At 35.4% G+C, this 16312-nt stretch overlaps 1 protein-coding gene across 2 annotated transcripts in view; it reads right to left on the bottom strand.

Moving 5' to 3' along the window:
• CEP350 (centrosomal protein 350) overlaps positions 1-5080 on the bottom strand; it is a gene marked incomplete at its 5' end in the record, with an annotated part of 126095 nt that extends 121015 nt beyond the window's left edge. The window contains 4 exons of one of the 2 annotated variants that reach the window (XM_082655305.1): positions 717-876; positions 1716-1830; positions 3938-3984; positions 5008-5080. In XM_082655305.1, coding sequence (XP_082511431.1) covers positions 717-876; positions 1716-1830; positions 3938-3984; positions 5008-5080 — 395 coding nt within the window. The remainder of the gene's footprint in view (positions 1-716; positions 877-1715; positions 1831-3937; positions 3985-5007) is intronic. The other variant, XM_082655306.1, reaches the window with a different exon arrangement.
• Positions 5081-16312: the final 11232 nt, after the last annotated feature.

The raw sequence follows: 16312 nt of genomic DNA, 5'->3' as shown, positions 1-16312 counted from the left end.
ATAAAATAAAGCATAAAATGGTAGGTTATCTACCATGCTTCAATCTTAAAAAGAACAACTCACCAAAAAAAAAAAAAAAAATGTAAAGTAATTTCACACAGTCTTTCAATCACTACTCATTAAATATTCACTATACAGTTCTTTCAACTTTTCTATGAATATGAAAATTTTCATAATAAAATGTTGGAAAAAATATCTAGAATACTTAGTAAATAACAGGCATTAAGATAATGCTTTGAGAATAAGACAGATTTACAGTCTTAGATAAACTAATGTAATGGGTAGATATGGAATCAAAATATAATGCCAACATGAAAGTGCTCTTTCAGAGGAAGAGGAAGCACAGAGGAAGGGTTAAATAAGCTGGAGAATGAACTGGGGTAGAAACAGATCTGGCAATGTTTCATACAGTAGGTGATAAAAGAAACTGAATAATTCATTTGTAGGAAACATATTTATTACAGTGGCAGTGGTCTGGAGCAAATATTACTACTTCTTCTCCCCAAATATTCCATCTGTAAAAGAACAGAAAGTCAGCATTTCATAATATAAAAGATTTTGCTTTACCTTTTTGGGAAATGAAAAAGGTAATAATACTAGATCCAGAGTCCTATGAAAAACTGAGAAAATAAACTATACTCTTACTATAAATACTACAGATTAACTCTATTTGATAATTTTTAAAAAACAAAACAAACAAACAAAAAAACACTAACCTGTAAGAAACTAAAGGTTCACGAAATTCCACACGATTAATTTTCTTTACGTTACTCTCCAGGGTGGTAGCTCTGAGAGGACTACGAGATTTCTCTTTTCGTGATTTAGAAGATTTGGAGGTTGGAGCATTAACCCAAGAATCATCCAGGTATCTACCATCTGAAGAAAAAGGAAATCTATGAGAACATATGATATAAAATACGACTGTCTCTGAATGCAGCTAGTATTTAAGAAAATAACTTAGGTATCTATTATTTCTGAAATCCCTGGTTGGATATTATATAAGTAGATGGGAAAAATTCAGGTTAAATTATTACAGTAACTCAACTTATAGAGAAAGACTATATTCTGAGCAAACAATGCAAAATAAAATTCTACATAAAAAATTCCTTTTTGTCAAAAGTTCTGACCCCAAAAAAAAGAAGTATCAGATAAAACCCAAGACTCACAGATTAATAAAAAAGAATCACAGTATCGGTGGAAAGTACTAACCTGCAGGTTTATTCCACTAATTATGCAACCACAGAATTAAATATATGAAAGGTAACCAAAGAAAATATTTACACTGTGTCAATTTATGATAGTATCTCTAAGACAGAATTTTGATTTTAAACCCCAACAAAAAAATATAAATCTTAAGTCAACTAAATTTCAAAGTGATATACCTGTGAATTAAAAAAAAAAAAAGACATTATAACCCTAAAGGCTCAAAATCAAATTCTCATTAACAACATATGAAAACTCACTATCAAAGGTGATGCAGTGGTGCTAAGTCCCTGATCAAAAGATGGTGAAAATGTCATCTACAGTCACTGAATACAAGGCTGCTTCATAACTACTCAGTACCAAAGAAAAAAAACCTAAATGCTGATGAGGTATATAGTCTCTGACAAAAGAACAAGGAAATACATGGGACTATAAGAAGAAATTAAGTTGAAATAAAACATCAAAATTCATATTTAATGTATTTATATCTTTGGAATTAACCTCATACATACCTTTTCTACTTATTTTTCTGGTAGCACTTGCAGAAGATTTCTTGGTATCCATGACAGAATCAAACACAGCTGTACTTGTAGGGGCTACTTCCAATTTGTTTTCAATGTGTCTCAGCTAAAGTTTAAACACCATCAAAACAAACAGGTTAATCCTATTAATTAACCAGCTACCATCAATTTAATTAGTTATTTAAAACTATATTGTCCAACACCTTTCTCTAAAGTAGAAAAAACTTAGGAATGCTTTATTTTAATTTAAAAAAATAGTTTTCCCATTATTTACTACTTAAGCTCTACTAACAACTGGCTCAATGCTGCCCAAATCTGGACAAGAAAAATCAAAAAGTCTGTAGAACATCAAGGAGTTTCTATTTGTCCTGTTGACCTATTTTTTTAATCATTGAGTTTTTTAAAAGCAGTAAATTTTCTGACATTGTATGTTGCATATCATTAAGCTACATATTTGTGCATTTCTATATATTTTATGCATTTTACATGCAAAAATTAGGAAAAAACAATTCAGCTAAACTAAAATTTAGGACTATTCAAATAGCCACAACTTTTTTTTGGCTGCGTTGGTTCTTCATTGCTGCGCGCGGCCTTTCTCTAGTTGAAGCGAGCAGGGGCCACTCTTCGTTGTGGTGCACGGGCTTCTCACTGCAGTGGCTTCTCTTGTTGCAGAGCACGGGCTCTAGGCTCACGGGTTTCAGTAGCTGTGGCTTGCAGGCTCTAGAGCGCAGGCTCAATAGTTGTGGTGCACGGGCTTAGTTGCTCCGCAGCATGTGGGATCTTCCCAGACGAGGGCTTGAACCCGTGTCCCCTTCATTGGCAGGTGGATTGTTAACCACTGTGCAACCAGAGAAGCCCACCACAATTTTTTATAGTTTTATATCTACAGAATAAGTTTCACAATAAGGACAAAATTCACAAGATAGAATTCAGGTTTCCATACGCTTTACAATTTAAGTCGACTTTTTTTCTTTTTTTTTTTAAGTCGACTTTTGATATTACCACCAATGATTTTAAATAGCATTTTCCCCGCACATGCTTACAGGAGAAAACTTGAAAAAAACAGAAAGCAGAAAAAAATAAAATTAAAATCATCAAAATTCCACCACACAGAGATAGAAATGTTGTGTAAAATTCTGATTTATCTTCTTTCAGATTTTTGCAGTGCAATGTACTCACAAGATTGGAATAATCCTTTATATATTAATAGTTCTGTATCAGACGTTTTCCCCCATTTATATTATGAACCACTTATCCCTAAAAATTCTTTTTAAAAGCCCAATAATTTTTTTGGAAAACAACTATTAACAGTTCATCTCTAAATTAGTTTAGCTCTAAATTAAACTGGGGATAGAAACTATTCCTATGTTATAGATGTACAATACTCAAGTAGAAGAGAGAGAATATATACTGATTGCTGTATTCACGGGGCCAAAATTTGACTCTGCATTATGACCAAACCTAGGTTATAGTACCTTTTCCAGATTGATTTTCAAACCAGTTCAAAAGATTAGGGGACAGAAAACACCATATTCAGACAGTAAAGAAATAGATAATTCGAACTCAGGTAGAATACAAAAGAAAACAAACAAAATATATATTAGAAGAGTAATTTGCCTAGAGAGCAGATGAAAAAGAAAAAAGGAAAAGGTCTCTCTTTGAAGAAGCTATGTATCACTTGCCAAATTTGGATTTCTAAACTCCAGACAAGATTGGACAGAACATAAATGAGAACATTTGCCCATAATCATGCTTCTTCAGCAGTGCTAAGAAAAAACAGACTGCTATTGCCACAAAAAAAGAGGAGGTAACTCACAGTCCACTCAAGGAAAAGCTGTTCCTTTCATTTCCTGACTCTGAGCCTTTTACATAGACAAAGCCCCACCTTCTAAAATACATTCTATGTTTTAAATCTTCATCTCAACATACCAATTGAGCAAATTTATTAAAGCAGAATAAACAGTACAAATTATCTTAATCTTTTATATGCCATAGTGTTAATGTTTCTGATACTTAGTGTCTTAATTATTGCTTTACTGTCTAATAGTTGTCATTAATGTTCATTTTGTAACATATAGATAACTTCTTACAGAAATGTTTAACCTTATTTTCTTATCAAAAAAGCACTACAGGAAAAAATTGTAATCTATTCAATCATAACAGGCAATCAATTTTAGACTAGAAAGAAATAAATGGAACCTATAATTACTTACAGCAGCCTTGGTCTGAGAAAGTGCATCCCATGGTGTGGTTATATCTGCTGGGGAATATTGATATTTACTGACTTAGAATCTCTGAAGTGTACCTTGGAATCTGCATTTTAATAGGTCCCAAATGCACTCAAAAGTTTGAGAATCACTTTATTAGGCAGAACTATTCCCCAGCAAGTGCTTTATTATATTGAGCCAAAACATGATTCCTCTCCCATCCTCTAAAGCCAAGCTTCCCAATATAAGGTTTAGTTGTATTAGACACTGATCCCACTAGTCCTTAGGGCAACTGGACTAACACGCCCCCGCCACCTACACTCCATCAGACATCTCTAACAATAAGCAGTATCCTCAGTTTATCCCAATGAGCTGAACAAATACAAAATATAGTATTGTACTGCATTTCATATTATGATATGAAAAGATTGGAAAACTACTCCAGACTTCAATCTACTAGTAGAAACAAGGTAACATCTATTTAGTCTTTCAGATAACAGCCCTTCAAAGAGTTTAAGTCTATATATTTCCCTTGAGTCATCCTTCTCTAGGATAACTATTTTCATCTCCTCCAAATGCCCCTCATGTGACGTGATATCCAGATCCCTCACAAACCCAATAATCTTGCTCCAGATATACTCCAGTTTGTCAACGTCCCTCAAAAAAATCATGCCCTAAATAAAAGTTACCCTCAATGCATCATTTAAAAAAAAAAAGAGTTCAATGAGACTATTATTTTTGTTATCTGTGCACTACAAGTCTATAACTATATTGGGAGCTGTATGATATTTATTAACATTAAGTCAGAATTTGTAAGATATTGTATATAACTAATTTTACATATACTGATTCATTTTTAAAAAGGATGTTTTCCCTTACAAAACAGTTTACTATTGGGTGCCTTTGAATATAAAGTATCTTGTATATTTAAAACAAAATTGAATTTTAAAAATTATTTATCCACTTGTTATAAAACAAAGCATAAGGATAATTTTCATTTACTGAATAGCCCAGAATTTTAGGCACATGACCTAAACAAATCATTAAGTTCAGTTTCAAAAAAAAACAAATCATACCTTGAACAGTATCCGTGCTTTGAGAGTTCCTTGGATTTGGTAAAGGCACCTCTTTTGATTTGCTGCTCCTCATCCTGCCAATTTACCTGCAATCACATCATCAGCATTCACTGAAAATCAGTATTATAATATTAGTAAAGAAAATGCCCTATCTTGCCTTTCATGAAAGTCAGAAAAGAATTTTGTCATCTCTTAAAGTTATATCTGTATTCTCTTAAGAGTTCCTGATAATCTAACAACTTTATTTTTGCTTGGAAAACTAAACCATTAAAAATTATATCATGGGCTTCCCTGGTGACCCAGTGGTTAGGGATCTGCCTGCCAATGCAGGGGACATGGATTCGAGCCCTGGTCCGGGAAGATCCCACACGGCACAGAGCAACTTAGCCCACGTGCCACAACTACTGAGCCTGCACTCTAGAGGTCTCAAGCCACAACTACTGAGCCTGCGTGCCACAACTACTGAAGCCTGTGCGCCTAGAGCCTGTGCTCCTCAACAAGAGAAGCCACCGCAACGAGAAGCCTGTGCACCACAACGAAGAGTAGCCCCCGCTCACTGCAACTAGAGAAAGCCTGCACACAATAATGAAGACCCAACACAGCCAAAAATAAATAAATATTTTTTTTAAATTAAAAAAAAAAGAATCCGCCTGCCAATGCAGGGAACATGGGTTTGAGCCCTGGTCCAGGAAGATCCCACATGCCGTGGAGCAACTAAGCCCGTGCGCCACAACTACTGAGCCCGCATGCCACAACTACTGAAGCCTGTGTGCCTAGAGCCTGTGCTCCACAACAAGAGAAGCCACCGCAATAAGAAGCCTGCGCACTGCAACAAAGACTAGCCCTCACTCACCGCAACTAGAGAAAGCCTGTGCATAGCAACGAAGAACCAATGCAGCCAAAAATAGATAAATAAATAAAATATAAATAAATTTTAAAAACAAAGGAGAGGAGCTTAATTTTCCTCTTGTTGAATGTAAGCTGGACTTAGTGGTTCACTTTTAACAAATCAAATGTGGTGGAAGTGACAGTGTGATTTTCAAGACTAAGTCATAAAAGGCATTGCTTGTTCTCTCTCCCTCTCTCTTAAGGATCCAGCTGCCATGTCATGAGGACAGTCAAGCAGCCCTATGAAGAGGTCCATGTGGCAAAAAAACTGAGGCTTCCTGCCTACAGCCATATGAGTGAACTATCCTGGAAGTGGAGTTAGCCAGCAAGAGATCATCAATACAGTATTATGTCTCATTTTCTCTATTATAAATAATACTGAAATGAACATATTTGTGTACATTAATGCTTATTTGGATCACTTATCTAAAACAGGATCTACAAAGTGTGCTAAAACTGAACTAAAGAATGTACAGAACATGCTACTCTAGAGATCCAATGTTGAACTGTTTTCCAATTTACAATAACATGAACCCAACAGTTTCATTAATATATTTCAATATTAACTATGCTTTTTACTTTTGCTGATTACTAAGGAATATTAATTATATTCCTATTAGGGAAGAATATGGTTGCTTTAAGTTGAATTTAGTAGATTGCTAGCAGGACTAAACATTCCGCCATAGATCTTAATCTAAGTTCTTCATCTGTGAATTATCTTTTCTTGTCCTTTGCCCACCTACCTACCAGGATATTAAAGTTTTTCTTAATTTGCTGAGTTCTTACATTATAAATATATTAAACCTTTGTCATATTTGATAAAAATAATTTTCTTCAATGGCAGTTCAATATGGTGAATATTAAAGACCCTAATTTAATTTAAGAAAAGGAAAAGCCTACCTACTAAGTCCAAACACGTAAAACTAAAGGTATAATTAATTTTAAGGGAGTTATTTTCTCCTTTAGTAAACAATCCTGGTTTATAAATTTCTCAGAAAAAAATTTCAAAAATGTTCTAAAATACAAATTTTCATAGATAATACAATATGACTCTAAGAAAAGTCAATCTAGGTTTTTAAAAACAGACAGGGGTAGTAGAAAATCTAAAATCAACAAATATGCCAATAGTTAAAAAATTTTCTAACCATACTGTAGAGAACAAATGTACAGACACCAAGGGGGGAAAGCAGGGGTGGGGGGGTGGAATGAATTGGGAGATTGGGATTGACATATATACACTAATATGTATTAAATAGATAACTAATAAGAACCTGCTGCATAAAAAATTAAAATTCAAAAAAAAAACAAAAATTAATGACAAAGACCTATCCTTCCAAAGATTAAGTGAAGATTTTATTTAAGTCCAACTCAGCAAAGAAAATTGGGTTCTTAATTATTATTTGGTATCTGTCATATAGATTCTTAATGACTGCATTTTGTTATCTGGTAGCGAAATTTTACTGAAAGTAATTTTCTGATTGACTTGTATTCTATGACATATGAATTATTAAAAAATAAAGATTAATCAGACTTTATTGTATGTAACCAACACTGTGCATATTCCAATCTCTAGCGGCAATGCATATGTGAAAAGATGGTTCCTGCAGACTGTTTCAAACAGGGTACCTGGATTCAACTTGTGTTTTATATGTATGAGAAGTACACTACTTCATAAAACATAAAGTTTTTTTGTAATGAGAAAAAAATTTTCTAACCATAAAAACTTTAATCAGCTACCAACACAGTTAAAAAAATTAACTCACTTTACTCTCCTTCTCACAAAGATACTTGTGGTCTGGCCAAGTGTCAAGTGATAACTAAACGAACATGAGTTATTCTACATTACTAAATAATCTGTCAATGATGTGACAAAAGTTTTCTTTGGGCAGACTTCACTTTAAAACTAAAATAAATGCAGGCTTCCGTGGTAGTGCAGTGGTTAAGAATCTGCCTGCCAATGCAGGGGACACGGGTTTGAGCCCTGGTCTGGGAAGATTCCCACATGCCACAGAGCAACTAAGCCTGTGCACCACAACTACTGAGCCTGCACTCTAGAGCCCACGCGCCACAGCTACTGAGCCCGTGCACCACAGCTACTGAGCCCGCGTGCCACAACTACTGAAGTCTGTGCACCTACAGCCCTTGTTCTGCAACAACAGAAGCCACCGCAATGAGAAGCCCACGTACTGCAATGAAGAGTAGCCCCCGCTCACCGCAACTAGAGAAAGCCCATGCACAGCAACAAAGACCCAAAGCAGCCAAAACAAAAAGACAACAATCATTTTAAAGCAGAAGCCAAAATTACAGACCTCTTAACACTCTGGGGGATGACCATGAGGGCAGTTAATAGGTAATAATCATAGCTAATATTTTCCGTGTTTCTTCTATGTGGGCCAAGGGCTATACTGTTTTCCAGACACTATTTCCAATCTCATGAGGCAACTATCCCTATATTCATTGTACTGATGAAGAAAGAGTATCAGACAGACTATGCAACTAGTCCAAGGTCATTCAGGTAATGAGACAGAACTGGAAATTAAATCTAGATCTCTCTCTCTCTCTCAAACCTCTGAAAGCCTCTAATGGTCATTCATATAATGGCAGTCATTGGCATATAGATGGTATAGATGGTAGCCTTGGGCATAGATGAAGTTACCCAGGGAGAAAGTATAGTTTTAGAGAAGAAAAGAGCCCAAGGTCAAACCCTCTTGCACCTCAAGATTTAAAAGAGAAGGACTAGCTGGCAAAGGAGATTGAGAAAGAGAAGTAGAGAAGAAGTGGAAATCAGAGTGTAGTGTATGTAAGCCAAGGGAAAAGAGCATTTCAAGAGAGTGGTCAAACATGCTGCCAAAAGGCCAAGCAGGTTGAGGGCTTGTTATTTGAAAATGCCCATTAGGTTTAGAGATAAAGAGGTCTTTGGTGATTTTAGTGAGAGCTAAATGTGGAGAAATGGGGTGGCAACCACACTGTAATTGAAGAATGACTGAAAAGTACCCTCTAAGTGGAAACTGAATGTATTCAACCAATTTTTTTGAGAAGTTTGTGAAGGAAAAAGAGAGCAGTAATGGAGGAGGGTGTTGGATTGAGGGTTTTTTTGTGTTTGTTTTAAGTAAGAAGACTTAATCGATTAAGTATAAATGCTGATAGGAAGAATCTCAGGGAGGGGAGGAGGCTAGAGATATACGAGAGAAAATATAATTGATGGTTGAACTTTCTTGAGAGAAACTGGAGGCGAGGAAATCTTGAAACAGGCGAAGTATTCTTATAGTTCCTTTCCTCTAAAAGTTACTTTTTCTGTTCTTTTTCCATTCTCCCTATTTATGAACTCTTAGCCTACATAATAAGAGGGCAATTTCTCAGCTCTGGTTAGTTTTCTCTGAGCCTTTGTACTTCTCTTATGAGGTCAATATTTTGGTGATTCATGAAGTGTGGACTCCTTGGCTTTATGTTTGCTAGCAAGTAAATAGTTTTATGAAGTTGCATCCTTACTTGATTTATAGGTGTTCCTCCTTTTTATTTATATCACTTTTAACTGGATTCTTTTTATATCACTTATCATAGCTTTAGTGAAATTGTGTTTCCATTCTCTGTGGCAAATTAGAGTCATCCTTAGCTAACTTTTAGAAGTTAGTTAGGTCCCTCCCGCACCACCACTCCCCACTGCTTTTGCAGCCCTCTCCTTGCCATACGCACACATAAGCCATTTTTATATTTTGAGCCATTGTTTGGAGCTTTTATTTATATTTTACATGATGCAAATAGAACCCTGTCAAATACAGGGTCTTTTTTAGTTCTTGTGATATCCGACTTTAGTCTGAACAAAGCAGTATTGTTCATTTATGCTTTGACTTTTACCTGAAACAACTTGTTTCTCTACAAGATGCCAGTTAAACTCACTGTAAAATGGTCACTAAAATAAAACTCTGAGTCACATAAATAACAAAAGTATTCTTAGGCTTTCTGAAAATTAAGTTCGCAGTATAGTAAGGAGGCAAAGTGCAAGACAGTGATATAGATCCTGTGTTACTGGTTTCTGAAACTATGGTCAGATCTTATCTCTGATAACCTAACCCACATAACCAACTGCTTATTCAGAAATCTCAAAGACACATCAAACTCATCATCTCCAAAAGCCAAGTCATGATTATTCCCAAAAAACAAACTTGAGGTATTCCCTATCACACTCCAGTTGCACAAGTAAGAAATATTCACAAGAGGTGATTGATTATACTATATGACCTCTAAGATCCTTTTCCCCTTTGAATTTAATAATCTATACCACCAATTCTCAGAGCGTGGTCCAGGCATCCTTGAGGGTCTATGAGACCCTTTCAAGAATGTCTTTAAAATCAAAACTATTTCCATGATAATATTAAGACATTATTTGTCTTTTTCACTCTCATTCTCTTAGGAGTGTGTATAGTGGAGTTTCCCAAAGGCTCCATGACATATGATATCACAACAGACTGAATACAGAAGCAGATATGAGAATCCAGATGTCTTCTATTAAGCCAGGCATTATAAAGATTTGAAAAATGTCAAACAATGCCACTCTTCTCACTAAATTTTTTTTTGTTTTGGAAAATATAGTTATTTTTATTTTAAAAATTGTGTATTAATATGATACAGTTTATGGTTATTTTAAATAAACTAATAAATATGTTTAAAGTTTCTAATACAACAAATATCAACAGATACAGTCCACATAAAAGCTCTTTGAGTTTTCAATAACTCAAGAGTATAAAGTGTCTCCTTGACACCAAGAAGTTTGACAAACTCTGATCTATACCTATCATATGTATATACAAATAAGATATGACATTTTGAAATAGCCAATTCTCAAGTATCTTCAAGCAGCAAATTTTCCTTTCACATTTATTGACAGTGCTCTCATTCAGTCACATAGACTCATTCAGCTCAATTATTTATTGGGCTCCTACTATGTGCAGGTACTGGCGATGAAAAATGAAAGAAACGACTTCGTTCTGGCTCTCCCAGAGTTATTTTAACTTTGCTTCTGTTCTCTCATCTTTATCAGACCCAATGTAACAACCATCTATGCCTGAAAGGCTGAAAAGAAACAACCCTGCAACAGTCATACTATCTAGTCTCAATATAAAATGGACAAATTTAGTAGGGACCAGGCTAGGAAAAGTGGAAAACATTCCGGCTCTAAAACAGACCTACTACACTGTTCCATGTAAATTCTCAGAATAACCAATACTCCCATAATATGGTATACAAAAACAAATGACCTGAGAATTAGCCTCACCTCTTTTTACGTATAAAATACAAACCTCAACAACTACTTTTAACAATTAAGAATGACCTCCTATAATCCAGGAAACCCAGAAGAAACTATAACATCTGGCACCAGCTTGGCCTCTGGCGTATAGGAGACTGGATAGGGATCACAAAGAACACAATGTCCCCCACTGATATGAAATGAAGAGCTAAACTAGAGCCTGATTAAAGGTACCCCTAGTCTTTTACTTAAAAAAACCTAAAAATAGGAGCCTATACTTTGTTTACCCTCTATCTAGTTATCCTGAATATTTACTCTTCTAAATTAATCTCAAGGAATATATCCTTATAAATGTGTCTTATAGTGCAAGTCAGGATTATTTTTTGTCCCAAAAGTATGAAATTTTCACTACAAAAGCTTCCTGATACAGAAGAAACCATTAACACTGGTTAACTCTGCGGAGAGGGACTGAGAATCCAAGAAAGGAAGCAGATTTTCCAGTGGATATGTTTTCGAATTTTTAAAAGCAGATACATTTATCACGTTTCAAGGAAAAAAACAAGGAAAAATAATCTTGAGAAGTTTCCTTCAACATTCAATAACTTAGCTAATTTAGAGGCTGTTAAGGAAACAAATATAACAACTTTTTCTTTCACTGGAAGCCGCTGTATAGTTGCTCCCACTTTATCTTTCCTCTTACCGCCCCACCTCCATACTATTATTTACATATCTGTCTCTTACATGTCACTGTGGGGACGATGTTTTATTCCTCTTTATATCCCTAGTCCATGCACAGTACACAGCACCCACTAGGTGCTCCAGACCTGTCTGCTGAATGATTGTCCCATTGATAAATCTCAAGAATCCAATTCTCAAATGCAAACAGGGCAAAAAAAACCCACAGGTATTTCATATATGAAGAGGTTAACCACTGGTAAGCCAAAAATTTCTTTCATGGTAACATGTAAAAAAACAATAAGTAAAATAATAGTTATACGTGTACATATGCATTTTATGTTTCAAAATAAGCCCAAAACTAAAAAGAAATTCTTTAAAAAAATACTCTTATTTTATAGATTTAGACATGAAAATCATGAATGAAATGAAGCCAGTTAAATGAAGCCAGTGCTATTACTCATGATTTTTAAATCTAGTTTTTAGGGACCTCCCTGGTGGCGCAGTGGTTAAGAATCCACCTGCCAATGCAGGGGACACGGGTTCGAGCCCCAGTCCAGGAAGATCCAACATGCCGCGGAGCAACTAAGCCCGTGAGCCACAACTACTGAGCCTGCGCTCTAGAGCCCGCGAGCCACAACTACTGAGCCTGCGCTCTAGAGCCCACAAGCCACAACTACTGAGCCCACGTGCCACAACTACTGAAGCCAGGGAGCCTAGAGCCCATGCTCCACAACAATAGAATCCACTGCAATGAGAAGCCCACGCACCACAATGAAGAGTAGACCCTGCTCACAACTAGAAAAAGCCTGCACACAGCAACAAAGACCCAACGCAGCCAAAAGTAAGTAAATAAGCAAACAAACATGGTTGCTTAAGGAAAGTAGGATGTAGGTTTTAAAAAATCAATCAATCTAGTTTTTAAAAGGGAGAGATGCCATGATTCCAAAGGAGCTTTTACAAGTCCATTTACAACAACAACAAAAACTTTGGTTAACTTTTTTAAAAATCACCTAACCTCAAATTTATCAAAGATAAATCCGACTCTTCTGGTTGCAAAAATATCCTTCCATCTATAAAAAGATCTCCTTTACACCATTATTTCTCTATAGAATTTTAAATGATTCATCATACAGGAAAGCGTAGCATCTACACAACTTTTCAGAGATTCATCTATATTGTTTTAAGTGTAGTCCAACTTCATTTATAACTAATCAGAGAACAAAGCATATTAGAGCTGGAAGTTAGGGGTCATCTAATCTCATGTTTTTCAAATATGTAGTAATGGTACCACATAGTAGATCAAAAAGAATCAATCTGGTACGTTAGAGCCTGCATTTTTTAATGAAACCAAATAAAACTGAATTGAAAATATCAGGGTGTATTGAAAGCAGCAAGGGTATTTTTTAGGTGAAACTTTCATTTCATTTTATATATAGATATATACATATCTATGTATATTATGTTCCCATGGAAAATCTATTTTTTACTATGGGTGTCCTAGTCAAAAGAGTTCAAGAGGTTCCCAAGCTTTCTCAGTTCACAGAACCCTTAGTGTCTCAGTAATTTTTTCATAGTGCCCACAGGCCAAAAAATTACCTAACAGTTTCATTTATTAGGTAGTTAGGTCCATATAACCTAGTAAGTATTTATGTCCTAACAACTTAGTAGCAGCTTGAAAAATACATATAAATTAAAAGAAATCTTTTAATTACTAAATAACCACAATTACTTATTAATGGGATGTGTGCACCTAAAAGACATTACATAATTTCTCAGACCTTGAAATCACTTTGGACACGGCCACTTTCATTTACTGTTTCACACTGATTTCTGCACAGAACTTTCTTTTAATCACAGCAACCCCCAAAACCTAGCTGTTTGAAGACATAACTGTCATTGAAAGGAATGTGGCACAATCTCATGCACAGTACCTCAAACTAATAGTTTAAGCAGTGGTCTCACAGACGTCAAATATCCCACAGATAACCCACAGTTGTCAAATATTAGTTTCCCTCAAAAATTTAAAAGTATTCAACAGTGCCCATGTGAGTTTACTACGGTGCTCCCAGGTACCTCATGGCACGGTCTGGGGATCCTGGGTTTACAAAACACTGATCTAGCCTATGTGCTTACTTTGTAAATTAAGAAATAAGACGTAAGGTCACAAAGTTAGAATAAAAATAAATACATTCATCAGGAATTTTCATAGATTAATTTTAACCTTCCCTCAACAAAAGTTTTGAAACAGAATCTAATCACGTGATATTCTGTGGATGAACTCTGTAGCTCTCTGAAAAACTATATTCAAAACTACATTATGTGACTGTATAATAGTAGAAAAATTCTGCCTCGATATTTTCTTTTTCAGAAAAAAGAGTTTCAAAAATGATAATGCCACTTACAATAAACAACACAAAAGTACCTAAAGTAAAGAAAAAAGGAAAGTCATCCACTCTCCCAGCAATAAACACAGCTAATAGTTTAATGTCTATCCTTACAGAGCCCTTCCTATGCACATACAAAATCAAAACAAAATCAAACTACATTTCTTTGCCTATGTATTTGTTTTAACACTGAATCATATTGCACAGTGTAGTACAACTTATTTTTTTCACTCAATATTATATCATGAACATTCTTCCTTGTCAGAACATAATAATAATTACAAACACCTATGTGGAACTTACTTAGGGCTTAAATATTAACTCATTTAATTCTCACAACAGCCCTGTCAGGTGAGAACTATAATTATATCCACTTTATAGATGAGTTTAAGTAACCTGCTAATGGTCACAGCTAATAAATGGTTAGGATTTGAACCCAGAAAGTTGGCTGCATGGTTCCTGAGCTCAAAGAAACACTCAGCTACTTCTCATCAAGTAAATATATCTATCCCTCAATCTATTAACAAGTGCATTGTATGTCACTGTAATTTTAACTATTCCCCTACCAACAAACATTTAGGATTTTGTTTTGTTACTTATAAATGTTGTAGACATTTATTTGTAATAATGCTAAAATGAACATCCTTATAGATTTGTTCTAGTGCTCTTGTGTTAAATTTTCTGTAAGATAAACTCCTAAAAATGAAATGACTCTATCAACGAATATGTGCACTTTTAATTTTGATAGGTGATGCCAAATTTCCTTCCAGAAACAGTTGCACCAATTTATAGTCCCAATGACAGAGGAGAAGTTTGAGATTCATATTTAGGTTAAAAAATATTTTGGGGGGCTTCCCTGGTGGCGCAGCAGTTAAGAACCCACCTGTCACTGCAGGAGACATGGGTTTAGCCCTGGTCCAGGAAGATCCCACATGCCACGGAGCAACTAAGCCCATGTGCCATAACTACTGAGCCTGCACTCTAGAGCCCAGAAGCCACAACTACTGAGCCCACGTGCCACAACTACTGAAGCCCATGCGCCTGGAGCCCATGCTCCGCAACAAGAGAAGCCACTGCATTGAGAAGCCCGCGCATCACAACGAAGATTAGCCCCCGCTCACCACCAACTAGAGAAGGCCCGCGCGCAGCAACGAAGATCCAACACAGCCAAAATAAATAAATAAATATTTGATTCATGAAGAGTGAGGCCTGTTTTTTGAGTTTTTAGTTAACACTTACATAGAAGAGATTGCCGGTTGTTCACAATTATCCTCTAATTGGATAATTATCTTCATATTAAACAAATGTAGACTTCACAGCTGTATAGTGGAGTCTTCATCCAGTTATGAAATCAACTATGGGTGAGATATTTCCTCCATATGAACTCTGTTTACTTACATATAAAACGTGGGAATTGGACTAGCTAGCCTTTAAGATTTAAAACTCCCAATGCTGTAATTAAAAGAGACTTAAAATTATTACAAGCCTATAATTATAGTACTAGTATAACAGGTCAGGGTCTTAAAGCTTCCATTTTCTTTAAATTACAATAACTATTGTCAGAACATCTAAGCAAATCATTAAAATAGTCAATAAAGTTTTCAGGATCTACCTGTGGCTTATTCTCAGCAACCTTTTAATACCAGTCTGTCATTCCTCTGCCACCTAGCAAACTTGACTTTATCTATGGACTATATTCCTAAGAAGAGTTGATGTGTGCCTAGGAACCATGAACTAGTGTTTTGTTTTGTTTAAATACTATGCCAAGACCACTCTCTAGTCAATTTATTCAGCCAATATTTATTGACTATTTTACTATGTGCTAGGCACTGGGTGCACAACAGTTAATAGACAATCTCTGCCATCATGGAACTTACACACTAGATGAGAAAGGCAAATAATAACCCAAAGTAACCACTAGCAAATGTGAAGTTATACTTGTGATAACGAACAAAAATATTAATGCAAAAAAACCTATGCAATCTTTTGATTATTCAGGTTTCGGGAGTGATTTGTGACACTAGAAATTGACTTTGTAAAAAAAAGTCAATAAAGAAAATGACTTCACGACTTGCCCCACAAGGCAAAAATAGCAATCACAAGTATAGAT

This window comes from Grampus griseus (genome assembly GCF_964374135.1).
Source record: "Grampus griseus genome assembly, chromosome: 1".
NCBI classification, from domain to species: domain Eukaryota; kingdom Metazoa; phylum Chordata; class Mammalia; order Artiodactyla; family Delphinidae; genus Grampus; species Grampus griseus.
The sequence above is the reverse complement of the archived record's forward strand: the minus strand, read 5'-3'. Positions and strand labels throughout refer to the sequence as shown.